A 16,261-nucleotide genomic window follows, 5' to 3' on the forward strand; every position below is an offset into this window, starting at 1 on the left:
GGGGGCGGGGGGCACCTGACCACGGGCGGGGGGGGGGAGGGAGGGGAGGGCGGGGGGGCACCCTAGGGGAGGGGAGGGCGGGGGCAGACGGGAGGGGGGCGGGGACCCTGACCAGGGCGGAGGGGAGGGGAGGGGAGGGGAGGGCGGGGGGGCACCCTGACCACGGGCGGAGGGGAGGGGAGGGGAGGGGAGGGCGGGGGGCACCCTGACCACGGGCGGAGGGGAGGGGAGGGGAGGGGAGGGCGGGGGGGCACCCTGACCACGGGCGGAGGGGAGGGGAGGGGAGGGGAGGGCGGGGGGGCACCCTGACCACGGGCGGAGGGGAGGGGAGGGGAGGGGAGGGCGGGGGGGCACCCTGACCACGGGCGGAGGGGAGGGGAGGGGAGGGGAGGGCGGGGGGGCACCCTGACCACGGGCGGAGGGGAGGGGAGGGGAGGGGAGGGCGGGGGGGCACCCTGACCACGGGCGGAGGGGAGGGGAGGGGAGGGGAGGGCGGGGGGGCACCCTGACCACGGGCGGAGGGGAGGGGAGGGGAGGGGAGGGCGGGGGGGCACCCTGACCACGGGCGGAGGGGAGGGGAGGGGAGGGGAGGGCGGGGGGGCACCCTGACCACGGGCGGAGGGGAGGGGAGGGGAGGGGAGGGCGGGGGGGCACCCTGACCACGGGCGGAGGGGAGGGGAGGGGAGGGGAGGGCGGGGGGGCACCCTGACCACGGGCGGAGGGGAGGGGAGGGGAGGGGAGGGCGGGGGGCACCCTGACCACGGGCGGAGGGGAGGGGAGGGGAGGGGAGGGCGGGGGGGCACCCTGACCACGGGCGGAGGGGAGGGGAGGGGAGGGGAGGGCGGGGGGGCACCCTGACCACGGGCGGAGGGGAGGGGAGGGGAGGGGAGGGCGGGGGGGCACCCTGACCACGGGCGGAGGGGAGGGGAGGGGAGGGGAGGGCGGGGGGCACCCTGACCACGGGCGGAGGGGAGGGGAGGGGAGGGGAGGGCGGGGGGCACCCTGACCACGGGCGGAGGGGAGGGGAGGGGAGGGGAGGGCGGGGGGGCACCCTGACCACGGGCGGAGGGGAGGGGAGGGGAGGGCGGGGGGGCACCCTGACCACGGGCGGAGGGGAGGGGAGGGGAGGGCGGGGGGCACCCTGACCACGGGCGGAGGGGGGAGGGGAGGGGAGGGCGGGGGGCACCCTGACCACGGGCGGAGGGGAGGGGAGGGGGAGGGGAGGGCGGGGGGCACCCTGACCACGGGCGGAGGGGAGGGGAGGGGAGGGCGGGGGGCACCCTGACCACGGGCGGAGGGAGGGGAGGGGAGGGGAGGGCGGGGGGCACCCTGACCACGGGCGAGGGGAGGGGAGGGGAGGGCGGGGGGCACCCTGACCACGGGCGGAGGGGAGGGGAGGGGAGGGCGGGGGGCACCCTGACCACGGGCGGAGGGGAGGGGGAGGGGAGGGCGGGGGGCACCCTGACCACGGGCGGAGGGGAGGGGAGGGGAGGGCGGGGGGCACCCTGACCACGGGCGGAGGGGAGGGGAGGGGAGGGCGGGGGGCACCCTGACCACGGGCGGAGGGGAGGGGAGGGGAGGGCGGGGGGCACCCTGACCACGGGCGGAGGGGAGGGGAGGGGAGGGCGGGGGGCACCCTGACCACGGGCGGAGGGGAGGGGAGGGGAGGGCGGGGGGCACCCTGACCACGGGCGGAGGGGAGGGGAGGGGAGGGCGGGGGGCACCCTGACCACGGGCGGAGGGGAGGGGAGGGGAGGGCGGGGGGCACCCTGACCACGGGCGGAGGGGAGGGGAGGGGAGGGCGGGGGGCACCCTGACCACGGGCGGAGGGGAGGGGAGGGGAGGCGGGGGGCACCCTGACCACGGGCGGGAGGGGAGGGGAGGGAGGCGGGGGCACCCTGACCACGGGCGGAGGGGAGGGGAGGGCGGGGGGCACCCTGACCACGGGCGGAGGGGAGGGGAGGGAGGGCGGGGGGCACCCTGACCACGGGCGGAGGGGAGGGGAGGGCGGGGGGCACCCTGACCACGGGCGGAGGGGAGGGGAGGGCGGGGGGCACCCTGACCACGGGCGGAGGGGAGGGGAGGGCGGGGGGCACCCTGACCACGGGCGGAGGGGAGGGGAGGGCGGGGGGCACCCTGACCACGGGCGGAGGGGAGGGGAGGGCGGGGGGCACCCTGACCACGGGCGGAGGGGAGGGGAGGGCGGGGGGCACCCTGACCACGGGCGGAGGGGAGGGGAGGGCGGGGGGCACCCTGACCACGGGCGGAGGGGAGGGGAGGGCGGGGGGCACCCTGACCACGGGCGGAGGGGAGGGGAGGGCGGGGGGCACCCTGACCACGGGCGGAGGGGAGGGGAGGGCGGGGGGCACCCTGACCACGGGCGGAGGGGAGGGGAGGGCGGGGGGCACCCTGACCACGGGCGGAGGGAGGGGAGGGCGGGGGGCACCTGACCACGGGCGGAGGGGAGGGGAGGGCGGGGGGCACCCTGACCACGGGCGGAGGGGAGGGGAGGGGAGGGGAGGGGAGGGGAGGGGAGGGGAGGGGAGGGGAGGGGAGGGGAGGGGAGGGAGGGGAGGGCGGGGGGCACCCTGACCACGGGCGGAGGGGAGGGGAGCGGAGGGGAGGGGAGCGGAGGGGAGGGGAGGGGGGGGCACCCTGACCACGGGCGGAGGGGAGGGGAGGGGGCACCCTGACCACGGGCGGAGGGGAGGGGAAGGGAGGGCGGAGGGGAGGGGAAGGGAGGGGAAGGGAGGGCGGGGGGCACCCTGACCACGGGCGGAGTGGTTGGGCGGTGTGGTGGAGGGGGGCACCCTGACCGGGGGTGGAGGGGAGGGGCACCCTGACCACGGGCGGGCGGAATAACCTCCCTCTTTCTCTCACACACACTCACTCCGCTCCACCATCTCTCCTCTTCTCTCCACGATCGGATCCACCCGCTCAGCTCCGGTAACCCGTGACAACTGCCGGAAGCGGAACTGCCAGCACCGTGACGATGGCCGGCCCTGCCGGCACCCCGCGAGCGCAGCAGGGTGAGGGCGCCCCTACTGAGCATGCGCCAGCACGGCACTCACCCTCTACTAGCTCTTTGCAAAGAGAGAGGAATTTGATTGGGTTTGTTACAACTCAGCTCATTTAGGAAATTAAAATTGATGGGCTTTCCAATATCTTGGTTACTGCTCCACAAAGCATAGGAACAGCTTTGCATTCTGACTCTGTGGATTGATTGCACTTTTTCACTTTTTAATCATCAATAATTTTTTCCATGGATTTTACAGTCAGCCAGGGTTAAGGGTGTGCCTTAAACTGTTCCCCTTCTCTCCAGTTTTTTTCTCATGTACTTTCCAATGCAAACGAAAAGAATGTTTGTCACAAGAGCCAGCATATTTTTGCCATTGATGTCATGGCGCATATGCTAATACTCACACCCTCGCGATAAAACTGACACATGCTACATCAATTGTAATTCACTTAGCCCACTGACTGCAAACAAATTGTAGCTGATAATATGGGCTGGGGGTGGGAATCATTGCATAACTCACACATCCCAACTATGCTTGTCTTTGCAGTTATTATAGATATTTGTGTGCTGAAAGGTTCCCAATTATTTACTATCTACATTACTGACTTGGAGGAGGGGGCAGAGTGTAATATTACCAAATTTGCTGATGATACAAAAATAGGTGGGAGGGCATGTTGTGATGAGGACGTAAGGAATCTGCAAGGGGATATAGATAGGTTGAGTGAGTGGGCAAAAAACTTGGCAGATGGAGCTTAATGTAGGAATGTGTGAGGTCATGCACTTTGGTAGGAAGAATCAAAAGTCAGACTATTATTTAACTGGAGAGAGAGACTCTAAAAAAGTGCAGCACAGAGGAATCTGGGTGTTCTTGTGCATGAAACACAAAAAGTTACCATGCAGGTGCAGCAAGTAATTAAGAAGGCAAATAGAATTTTGGCCTGTATTGCTAGGGGGTTGAAGTTTAAAAATAGGAAAGCTTTGCTACAACTGTACAGGGCGTTGGTGAGGCTGCACCTGGAGTACTGTGTACAGTTTTGGTCCCCTTATTTAAGAAAGGATTTATTAGCATTGGAGGCAGTTCGAAAGAGATTCACTGGGCTGATCCTGGGATGAAGGGGTTGACTTATCAAGAACGGCGAAACATATTAGGCCTTCATTTATTAGAGTTTAGAAGAATGAGGGGTGATCTTATTGAAATATACAAGATTCTGAGGGGGCTTGACAGGGTGGATGTTGAGAAGATGTTTCCACTAGTGGGGGAATCTCAAACTAGGGGTCATAGTTACAGAATAAGGGGGCACTCATTTAAAACTGAAATTTCTTCTGTCTGAGGGTAGTGAATGTCTGGAATTCGCCATCCCAGAGAGTTTTGAAGGCTAGATCACTGAGAGCAATTAAAGAGGTGTTAGATTTTTGAAATAGCAGGGAGTTGAGGAGCTGGCACAAAAGAGGAGTTGAAGCCTGGGGCAGGTCAGCCATGATCTTATTGAATGGCAGGGCAGGCTTGAGGGCTGAATGGCATACTTCTGCTCTTATTTCTTATGTTCTAATGAAATGTTCATAATCATGCAACCCTTTTCTTAGTCTGTGCCCACATGCAACAAGGCATGGCTAACATTCTGCCTTGGGTGGATTATGGCAATGATTAGAATCATGCCACACAACTGTCAGGCAATACCACCTCAAACAAGGCAGTGTCTAACCATGTTACTTTGATATGCAACAACATTACCATTACTGAACTCCCACCATCAATATCCTGGGAATTTCCATTCACAATGAAGGTAACTGGAGCAGCCATATAAATAATGTGGCTACAAAAGCAGGTAAGAGGCTGGGAATTCTATTTTATTTATTCATTCACAGTATGTGGGTTTTGCAGGCTGGGCCAGCATTTATTGCACAAGCCTAGTTGCCCTGAAAAGGTGATGGTGAGCTGCCCTCTTGAACTGCTGCAGTCCATGTGGTGTAGGTACACCCACAGTGCTGTTAGGAAGGGAGTTCTAGGATTTTGACCCAGCGACAATGAAGGAATGGTGATATATTTCCAAGTCAGGATGGTGGTGTTCTCATCTTTCTGCTGCCCTTGTCCTTCTAGGTGGTAGTGGTCATGGGTTTGGAAGATGCTGTTGAAGGAGCCTTGGTGAATTCCTGCAGTGCATCTTGTAGATGGTACACACTGCTGCTACTATGTGTCACTGGTGGAGGGAGTGAATGTTTGTGGATGTGGTGTCAATCAAGCGGACTGCATTGTCCTAGACGGTGTCAAGCTTCTTGAGTGTCGTGGGAGCTGCATTCATCCAGGCAAGTGGGGAGTATTCCATCACACTCCTGACTTGTGCCTTGTTGATGGTGGACAGGCTTTGGGGATTCAGGAAGTGAGTTACTCATCACATGAATCCTAGCCTCTGACCTGCTGTTGTGGCCACAGTATTTATATGGCTAGTCCAGTTCAGTTTCTGGTCAATGGTAACCCCCAGGATGTTGATAGTGGGCGATTCAGTGATGGTAATGCCATTGAACATCAAGGGCAATGGTTGGATTCTCTCTTGTTGGAGATGGTCATTGCCTGACACTTGTGTGGCGCAAATATTACTTGCCACTTGTCAGTCCAAGTCTGGATATTGTCCAGGTCTAGCTGCATTTGGACATGGACTGCTTCAGGATCTGAAGAGTCACGAATGGTGCTGAACATTGTGCAATCATCAGCGAACATTCCCGCTTCTGACTTTATGATGGAAGGAAGGTCATTGATGAAGCAGCTGAAGATGGTTGGGCCAAGGACTCTACCCTGAGGAACTCCTGCAGTGATGTCCGGGAGCTGAGATGGCTGACCTCCAACAACCACAACCATCTTCCTTTGTGCTAGGTATGACTCCAACTAGCGGAGAGTTTTCCCCTTGGATTCCCATTGACTCCAGTTTTGCTAGGGCTCCTTGATGCCACACTCTGTCAAATGCTGCCTTGATGTCAAGGGCAGTCACTTTCACTTTTACTTTACGGATGACTGAGAGTGGACTGATGGGACGGTAATTGGTCAGGTTGGATTTGTCCTGCTTTTTGTGCACAGGACATGCCTGGGCAATTTTCTACATAGCCAGATAGATGCCAGTGTTGTAGCTGTACTGGAGCAGCTTGGCTGGGGGTGCGGCAAGTTCTGGAGCACAAGTCTTCAGTACTAATGCCGGAATATTGTCAGGTCTCATAGCCTTTGCAGTATCCAGTGCCTTCAGCTGGTTCTTGATATCACATGGAGTGAATCTAATTGGCTGAAGACTGGGATCTGTGATGCTGGGGACCTCTGGAGGTAGGCGAGATGGATCATCCACTCGGTACTTCTAGCTGAAGATTGTTACGAATGCTTCAGCCTTATCTTTTGCACTGGTGTGCTGGGCTACTCCATCTTTCAGGATGGGGATATTTGTAGACCCTCCTCCTCCAGTGAGTTTTTTAATTGTCCATCACCATTCACAACTGGAAGTGGCAGGACTGCACAGCTGAGATCTGATTTGTTGGTTGTGCAATCACTTAGCTCTGTCTATCACTTGCTGCTTATGCTGTTTGGCATCCAAGTAGTCCTGTGCTGTAGCTTCACCAGGTTGACACCTCATTTTTAGGTATGCCTGGTGCTGTTCCTGGCATGCCCTTCTGCACTCTTCATTGAACCAGGGTTGATGCCCTGGCTTGATGGGAATGGGAGAATGGGGGATATGCTGGGCCATGAGGTTACAGATTGTGTTCGGGTACAATTCTGCCGCTGCTGGTGATGGCCCACAGTGACTCATGGACGCTCAGTCTTGGGTTGCTAGATCTGTTCGAAATCTATCCCATTTAAAACAGCGGTAGTGTCACACAACACAATGGAGGGTATCCTCAACGTGAAGGCGGGACTTCGTCTCCACAACAACTGTGCAGTGGTCACTCCTTCCAATACTGACACGGGCAGATGCATCTGCGGCAGGCAGGTTGCTGAGGATAAGATCAAGTATGTTTTTCCTTCTTGTTGGCTCCCTCACCACCTGCCGTAGACCCAGTTTAGCAGCTGTGTCATTTTGGACTCAGCTAGTTTGGTCAGTAGTGGTGTTACCAAGTCACTCTTGTTGATGAAAATTGAAGTCCCCCACCCAGAGTACATTCTGTGCCCTTGTCACCTTCAGTGCTTCCTCCAAGTGATGTTCAACGCTGATTCATCAGCTGAGGGAGGGCAGTATGTGGTAATCAGCAGGAGGTTTCCTTGCCCATATTTGACCTGATGCCATGAGACTTCATAGGGTCTGGAGTCACTGTTGAGGACTCCCAGGGCAACTCCCCCCCTGACTGTATACCACTGTGCTACCATCTCTGCTGGGTCTGCTCTGCTGGTGGGATAGGATAAACCCAGGGATGGTGATGGTGGAATCTGGGACATTATCTGTAAGATATGATTCCATGAGTATGACCATGTCAGGCTGTTGCTTGACTAGTCTATGAGACAGCTCTCCCAATTTTGGCACTAGGCCTTAGATGTTAGTAAGGGGGACTTTGCAGGGTCAACAAGACTGCGATTGCCGTTGTCGTTTCTGGTGCCTAGCCGGATGCCAGGTGATCCGTCCATTTTCATTCCTTTTTTGTGACTTTGTTACAATTGAGTAGCTTGCTAGGCCATTTCAGCGGGCATTTAAGAGTCAACCTCCACATTGCTGTGGGTCTGGAGTCTCATGTAGGCCAGACCAGGTAAGGATGACAGACTTCCTTCCTGAAAGGACATTAGTGAATCAGATTGGTTTTTGTGACAATCGACAATGGTTCCATACTCATCATTAGACTTTTGATTTCAAATTCCACCATCTGCTGTGGCGGGATTCGAACCTGGGTTGCCAGAGTATTACTCTGGGTGTCTGGAATACTAGTCCAGCAACAATACCAATACGCCTTCACCTCCCCGTGATGATTGCCTCCTCCTCTGCGATGAGTAACTCACCTCTTGACTCCTCAAAGCCTGTCCACCATCTACAAGGTACAAGCCAAGAGTGTGATGGAATACTCTTCACTTGCCTGGATGAGTGCAGCTCCCACAACACTGAAGAAGCTTGACACTGTTGAGGACAAAGCAGCCCGCTTGATTGGCACCCCATCTAGCACCTTCAACATTCACTCCCTCCACACCGACATACAGGGGCAGCAGTGTATACCATCTACAAAGTGCACTGCAGAATTTACCAAGGCTCCTTCGACAGCACCTTCCAAACCGCGACTGCTCCCATCCAGAAAGACTAGGGCAGCAGATAGATGGGAACACCACCACCTGGAAGTTTCCCTCCAAGCCACTCATCATCCTGACTTGGAAATATATCGCCATTCCTTCACTGTCACTGGGTCAAAATCCTGGATCTCCCTTCCTACTGTGGGTGTGCCAACACCACATCAACTGCAGCAGTTCAAGGAGGCAACTCTCAAGGGCAATTAGGGATATCCAACAACGTTCTCATCCCATAAAGAATAAAAGAAGATAAAAGCAAAATACTGCGGATGCTGGAAATCTAGAACAAAAACAAAAATACCTGGAAAAACTCAGCAGGTATGACAGCATCTGCGGAGAGGAATACAGTTAACGTTTCGAGTCCGAATGACTCTTCAACAGAACTAAGGAAAAATAGAAAAGAGGTGAAATATAAGCTGGTTTAAGGGGGGGCGGGGGCGGGACAGGTAGAGCTGGATAGAGGGCCAGTGATAGGTGGAGATTGCCAAAAGATGTCATAGACAAAAGGACAGTGGTGATATTAGCTAAGAAATGTGCTAATGGGGACATTAAGGGTAGAAAGCAGGACGAGCAAGGGACAGATAGCCCTAGTGGGGGTGGGGTGGGGGGGAATTGAAATAGGCTAAAAGGTAGAGATAAAACAATGGATGGAAATACATTTAAAAATAATGGAAATAGGTGGGAAAAGAAAAATCTATATAAATTATTGGAAAAGGGGGGATCGGAAAGGGGGTGGGGATGGAGGAGAGAGTTCATGATCTAAAGTTGTTGAACTCAATATTCAGTCCGGAAGGCTGTAAAGTGCCTAGTCGGAAGATGAGGTGCTGTTCCTCCAGTTTGCGTTGAGCTTCACTGGAACATTGCAGCAGGTCAAGGACGGACATGTGGGCATGGGAGCAGGGTGGAGTGTTGAAATGGCAAGCGACAGGGAGGTCTGGGTCATGCTTGCGGACAGACCGAAGGTGTTCCACAAAGCGGTCACCCAGTCTGCGTTTGGTCTCTCCAATGAAGAGGAAACCGCATTGGGAACAGCGAATGTAGTAGCCTAAATCGAGGGAAGTGCAAGTGAAATGCTGCTTCACTTGAAAGGAGTGTTTAAAGAATAAAAGAAGTCTTTGACCAGGAGATGGAGCTGTATTGCTCGTCAGTCATTGAGTCATCCTGTCGCCAGGTGGCGTTGCCCTGACAGCCTGACCAGTGGGCGGGGTTTGAGCTACTTGCCTACATTCTGATTGGATGTGCGGGTGATGGGTGCAGGCCAATGTGAGGATGAGTTTTCGAGAGTGCGAAGTGATTGGCTACATAGGTGGTGAGCCGCCAAATGGAATGGTGAGATTGCCTGGGCGCATCCTGATTGGTGGGCCTAGGTCAATGGGTGTATGAGTCTCTCCCACCCACCTCGTCCCCGCCTTGGTTGTGCCGGTCAGGAGCCAGCTAATAGCAGTACGCGTCTTCCTGGCAGGGCTGTGATTGGCTGTCCGGTGGCGGGAGTTTGCGGCTCCCTGAGTTTGGGTTGCTGAGTGCCGCCGGCAGCGCAGCCTTAGGCCCGGTGGGGACAGAGATGCAGTTTTCCCGGAATAGTAATCGCCGCCTGCGGTGCTCCCCCTTGGCCGAAATCTACCCGTTCCCCGTCCAGTTCTATGAGCAGCCGCCGACCGAAAACATCTCACTGCAGGATTTCGAGAGCTTCGCAGTGGAGAGGCTGAAGCGTAAGACAGGCCGGAGCAGAGAGGGTCGGGGGGTCGGAGAGAGGGGGGGTCGGAGAGAGGGGGGGGTCGGAGAGAGGGGGGGGTCGGAGAGAGGGGGGGGTCGGAGAGAGGGGGGGTCGGAGAGAGGGGGGGTCGGAGAGAGGGGGGGGTCGGGGAGAGGGGGGGTCGGGGAGAGGGGAGAGGAAGGTGGGACGGAGGTGGGAGAGGGGGGTCGGAGGGAGGGAGAGGGGGAACGGGGGTGGGAGAGGGGGGACAGGGGTGGGAGAGAGGGACGGGTCTGAGGGAGAGAGGGGGGGTCTGAGGGGGAGGGGGGAGTCGGAGGGAGAGGGTCAGATGGGGGAGTCGGAGGGAGGGGGTCAGGGGGGGTCGGAGGGAGGGGGGGGGTCGGAGGGTGGGGGGGGGGTCGGAGGGTGGGGGGTGGGGGGGGGTCGGAGGGTGGGGGGGGGGTCGGAGGGTGGGGGGGGGTTGGGGGGGGCGGAGGGTGCGGGGGGGGGGCGGAGGGTGGGGGGGGGGGGGTCGGAGGGTGGGGGGGGGGGGGTCGGAGGGTGGGGGGGGGGTCGGAGGGGGGGGGCTCGGGGAGGCAGGGTGGGGAGTGGGGGAGGGGAGGTGGTGGTCGGAGGAGAGGGGGCGGAGTTAGTGGAGGGGCTGAGAGGGGTGTGTCAGTGGGAGGAGAGCTGAGGTCCTTGGGGGCTGGGGGTCAGTGGGGGCAAATTGGGGGGAGGGTTTGAGGTAGAGGGCGATCAATGGGAAGGATTAGGAGTAGAGGGGAGGTCAGTGGGTGGGGGCTAGGGGTAGAAGGGGTTCAGTGGGAGGAGGTTGGGGGAGAGGTGGGGTGAGTGTGAGGAGTTGGGAGCGAGGGGGTCAGTTGGGAGTTTAGTGTAGGGTAGAGAGATCATGGGTGTTGGGTCGGTGTGGGGTTCAGTGGAGGTAGGGGGAGAAGGTGTCAGTCGGGGATAGGGGGATGTGTGGGCAGGGGGAGAGGGGAGACGGTGGAGGTGTAGTTGGGGGAATGAGGAGTCAGTGTGGGTAGGGGTGTGGTGGGTGGTGGGGAGGGGTGAGTTGTGGGTAGGGGAGGGGGGGTGCCTGAGGGGGTGAGTGGAGGGGGAGAGGTCATGAGTTGGGGGTAGGGGAGGGGTGTCTGGGGTAGGTGTGCGAGATCAGTGGAGGGCCGAGGGGGTGAGTTGAGTCTGGAGGTGGGTGGTCAGTGGGGGAGGAGAGGGGGTCACTGGAGGACACCACTTGACAATCATGGAGAATTATTGACTTTGTCCTAAATTTGGACTTTGTCCTAAATTTGGAAAGCTGCAATACAGGTGGTTACAGGCCTGTCACTCGTGTTGGGGAGAGAATATTAGGTGATCATCAAATAACATTGAAGTATGCTGGAATAAGTGTGTTTGTTCCATAGCATATCCATTCGCAGCAGCTTATGGTCCAATGAAAATGCTGTGCTATACGAGCGTCCTTAAGGACCATTCGAATTGACCAAGCTGTTGTCTCGTAATTGCAGCATCTACCTTTGCAGCAGGGCCTGAATCCAGCTTAAATCTATCAGACGAAAATCTCCTCCCAGACAGTGTTTGTGTTCTAGCTGAGATTCGTTGACAGTGGTGGCAGGTGTGGTTTGCCTGATTTTTAGCTTCTATGCTATTCACCTCAGCCACTGCCTACGTTAGCACGTTCCATGTTTTCGCCACCCTCTGGGTAAAGAGCAAGAATGAGATATTTCTGTTGTTTGGCAGAATTCCAACATTTGGATAATGGAATTCTGCCCTTTAAATTTTATCTTCTGAACAGTCCACCTCCCCTTAGCCGCCACCGCCTCCAACGCAGTCAGAGCCGGGAGGGGAAGTGTCTTGGCCTGAAAAATCTCTGCTAGTAACAAGGCTGGGAGCAGCCACTCAGCCTCGCTCCAGACTGGTTCTGCAGCTGGCTGCTTGGGGGTGCCATGGGGTGGGTAGGGCGGGTGAAAAAGCAGAGCCCAACATGGAAGGAAGCCGGCTGGCCCATTGTACCTTTGCCGACTTTTTGGGAGAAATTTCCAATTAGTCCCCTACACTTTTCCGATAGTCCTGCAACTCTTTCCACTTTAAGTACATTTCAATTCCCATTTGAAAGTTGTTTCTCGCCTGGTTTTGTTGGAACCCCAAAAACTTTCAAAATCTATCGTGCGTTGGAGCTAAAGCTGCTTAAATAATTTAAATAAAGCAGTTATTATTTTTCTCTCTCCTAGTTCTCAAGAGTATAGAAACTATTGGCGTTAGCTACATCAGGGCATCAGAACCTTATAACAAGAAGCTGGAAATTGAGCTTCGAAAGCTGAAGTTTCCCTACAGAGTAAGCCTTGACATTGTGTTAATTGTATTTTTATTTAATCAGTACCGTTGTCTCCAGTATTTCATCCCTGGCTGTCTCTGAACTGTTCAGTAAAATCACAAAGCTCTCACCTTGGAAGAGGCCATTCAGCCCAATGTGCCAGCTTTTCTTATGAGGAAAGGTCAAACAGGTTGGGTGCGTCTGTACTCATTGGAGTTTAGACGAATGCGAGGTGATCTTACTGAAATATAGAAGATCCTGAGGGGACTTCATAGGTTGTATATCAGGAGGACGTTTCCGTTTGCGGGCAATACTAGAGCTAGGAGACACAGTTTAAGATGGAGATGAGCAGAAATTTTTTTCTCTCTGAGGACCATTAGCACGTTGAGTTCTGAGTTGGACAGATTTTTGATAGACGACGGAGTCAAGGGTTATGGCAGACAGGAAAGTCGAGTTGAGACCATAATCAGATCAGCCATGATCTTATTGAATGGAAGAGCAGGATTGAAGGGCCGAATGGCCCACTCCTCCTAAGTCCAATGTTTCTGAAAGAGCTGTCCAATCAGTCCCACTTCCCTCCTGTTCTCTGTACCTTTTCACATTTTTTTCAGCTTTTCACTTGTCATATTGATGAGCTTTAGTTATGATCACTTGTATTTATCTAGTGACTTTAACTTGCTAAAATAACCCACAGTTAGTGCTTTACAGGAATAACACCGAACAGAGTTTGACACCGAGCCACATGAGATATTAGGCTGGGTGAGCAAAAGCTTCAATCTGAAATGACCAGTGGGAATAGTCACTGTGACTCACTAACTGATTCAGTGAGAGTTAGGGGCAAATAGCCGATCGAGAATTTTCTCCCTAGATCCAGGTTACAGAATGATCAGATCATAATGCAAAATCCCTGCAGCCTAAAAAATTAATATCACCTGGAGCTGCCTGTCACACCTCTTCATCAGCGCTATCACCCTATCGTCAGTTCTTTTGTTGCTCTGTAACCCTATCAGCATATCCTTTCTTCCTCTTGTGTTTATCCAGCTTCCCCTTAAATGCTTATACGCTATTCACCTGAACCACTCCCTACGTTAGCGCATTCCATGTTCTCGCCACTCTCTGGATAAAGAGCAGGGATGAGAAATTCCCATCGTTTGGCAGAATTCCACCATTTGGATAATGGAATTCTGCCCTTTTAATTTTATCTTCTGAACAGTCCACCTCCGCTTAGCTGCCACTGCCTCCAACGCAGTCAGAGCCAGGAGGGGAAGAATGTTGGCCTGAAAAATCCCTGCTAGTAACGAGGCTGGGAGCAGAGCCTAGGGGAGCAGCCACTCAGCCTCGCTCCAGACCGGATCTGCAGCTGGCTGCTTGCGGGTGCCATGGGGTGGGTGGGGCGGGTGGAAAAGCAGAGCCCAGCATGGAAGGAAGCCAGCTGGCCCACTGTGCTTTTGCCGACTCTTTGGGAGAAATATCCAATTAGTCCTCTACACTTTTCCTATAGTCCTGCAACTCTTTCCACTTGAAGTACTTTCAATTCCCATTTGAAAGTTGTTATTGAATCTGATTCCACAAACCTTTCAGGCAGCACATTTCAAATCATAAGTTTTTTATTTAAAAAAAAAAGAATTCCCTTTGCTCTGGTTCTTTTGCCAATTTCAAATCTGGTTACCTGTACTTCTCCCAGTGGGAAGTTTAACCTTGTTTACTCTATCAAAACACTTGCTAATTTTGAACATCACTGATAAATTTTCTCTTGTTTTCTCTGCTCTAAGAACAATCCTTCGATTCTAAATATAATTATACGTTCTTACTAATTGACCCATCTTGCAAACATTATCTTCATTCCCATTGTAAATCTGCCCATTCCCTCTAGCTGCCCATGTTGTTTTGTGATCTTCGTATAATTGCGCTGTTTTACTTTGTGACTGACTAACTTTAAAAAGATCCTTTTCTTTCCTCGCTTTCCTCCCAGGTTTCAAGTGAAGAGAAGCTAGATGATTATGAAATAAGGAGGAAAGATCACATCTCTCATTTCATACTGCGTCTTGCTTACTGCCAGTCGTAAGTACGGCACATACTTTCAAGTAAAGTCTGCAAAACTTGCTTAAAGTGATCTTCTGAAAACCGTACAATGCTTTTAGTGTTTGAAGAATATGGAGGCTCTTGCAATTCCACCTTTAAGTTCTAAATACTTTATGTTTAAATTCAGTACACAGGGATAATAACCTTCCCTTGATAGTCCATTGTAATAAATTTACACAAAAGAGCATTACACAAAGTATTCACAGAAAAGAAACTCAAGCTTTGTGGCTTTTTGGTTGAAACAAAATCGAGTGTAAGGTAGATAACCACCAGAGGATAACCACCAGAGGGTGTTATGGGATCACATTGTAAGAATGCATGGTTTTATCTGCAGTTGTTCGGTGGTCCGTCTTTTACTGTAGGTGAGTTTTAAATTTAAATCAAGACAACGATTGGACATGTGTGGTTTGCAGACACCGGAGGTGCTGGGACCTGATTTTAAAAAAAAAATGTATGTTATATGTTGTGAAATTTGCATAGTTTTATTTTATTCACTCATGGGATGTGGACATCACTGGCTAGGCCAGCATTTCTTGCCCATCCTTAATTGCCCTTGGTGGTGGGGAGCTGCCGCCTTGAACTGCTGTAGTCATGTGGTGTAGGTACCCCCAAAGTGCTGTTAGGGAGGGAGTTCCAGGATTTTGACCCAGCGACAGTGAAGGAACGGCAATATATTAATAAGTCAGGATGGTGTGTGGCTTGGAGGGGAACCTCCAGGTGGTGGTGTTCCCATGCATGTGCTGCTGTTGTCATGGGCAGACATCCCTTGCCCAATCTTCACCCACGTCACTCAGTAAACTGGAGCTCATCCAAAACTCTGCCTCTGTCCCAACTTGCACCAAGCCCCATTCACCGATAGCTGACTTATGTTGGGCCTCAGTTAAGCAATCTTCCGACTTCTAAAAGTCTCATCCTTGTTTTCAAACCCCTCCATGACCTCAGCCCTCTCTACTTCTGCAATCTCCTCCAGTTCCTCAACCGTCTGAGAGCGCTGCACTACTCCAATTCTGGCCTTTTGTGCATCCCTGATTTTCATTGCTCTGCCATTGGCCTTCAGCTTAGCCCCTGAGCTCCGGAATTCCCTCCCTAAACCTCGCTGACTCTCAAATTGTCTCCCCCTTAAAACCTCTCTCCTGACCAAGCTTTTGGTTACTGCCCTAATATCTCATGTGGCTCTGTCAAATTTTGTTTGATAACCACCCCTGCGAAGCACCTTGGGACCTTTGCTATGTTCGAGGTGCTTTATTGTTGCTGAGGAAGAGGGGGTTGGTGCGAGGTGGGGGGGGGGGCACTTAATGTCAATCCACTTTTGTATGTTGTCCCTCCATTGCACAGCATGTGTCAATGTATCAGCATACTACAATGCCCCACCCACTTTGCTGCACTGAAATGCTGAACCTTACTCTCAGGTGGTGCAAGATTCAGTGACTTCTTCCCACATCGAGCTCCCTCATAGTAATTGCTTCATTGTGAGTCTCCTCCACCTAAGCCCGTACAATCTTGCTTGTGTACCTTTGGTGTGCCGTGGCTCACATCAAGACTCCATGGACTCATCCTATGGATTTGGGAGGAGAAAGAAGCTTCCACACCACCTTCCCCTCTCCCCACCCACCCTAACCCCTGACTTCAAGAATGCGACAGTTGTAACTATCTTCAAGCAGGGAGATAAATCGTGCTGTGGGAACTGTTGAGGTTTTTCCCATTGCAGGGCAAATCCTGACACCCATTTCCTGAACTGCCTGATTCCTGTGGCTGAGGAAACCCCCCTAGAGAGATGGTGTGGCTTTGGACCATCCAGAGGAACCTCTGGTCTTTGGTGCCAGACAAATCAAAGAAAAATGTCGCGAACACCAGGAACTTTTCATTATATCCATCGACCTGAGCAAAGCACTTGAC

General features: G+C 54.4%; 2 protein-coding genes across 5 annotated transcripts in view; one reads left to right on the plus strand and one right to left on the minus strand.

Moving 5' to 3' along the window:
- The window catches only part of rab23 (RAB23, member RAS oncogene family), a 46,071-nt gene extending 43,102 nt beyond the window's left edge, over window positions 1–2,969 (minus strand). Inside the window, exon 1 of the mRNA XM_078541792.1 lies at window positions 2,891–2,969. The gene's annotated coding sequence lies outside the window, so the exon portion shown is untranslated. The remainder of the gene's footprint in view (window positions 1–2,890) is intronic.
- A 6,778-nt stretch (window positions 2,970–9,747) lies between these two features.
- prim2 (DNA primase subunit 2) overlaps window positions 9,748–16,261 on the plus strand; it is a 212,115-nt gene continuing 205,601 nt past the window's right edge. For all 4 annotated transcript variants that reach the window (XM_078541831.1, XM_078541833.1, XM_078541832.1 and 1 more), the window contains exons 1-3: window positions 9,748–9,967; window positions 12,201–12,304; window positions 14,256–14,344. In XM_078541831.1, coding sequence (XP_078397957.1) covers window positions 9,820–9,967; window positions 12,201–12,304; window positions 14,256–14,344 — 341 coding nt within the window. In that variant the 5' untranslated portion in view covers window positions 9,748–9,819. The remainder of the gene's footprint in view (window positions 9,968–12,200; window positions 12,305–14,255; window positions 14,345–16,261) is intronic.

This window comes from Cetorhinus maximus, chromosome 5, assembly GCF_964194155.1.
Source record: "Cetorhinus maximus chromosome 5, sCetMax3.hap1.1, whole genome shotgun sequence".
NCBI lineage: Eukaryota > Metazoa > Chordata > Chondrichthyes > Lamniformes > Cetorhinidae > Cetorhinus > Cetorhinus maximus.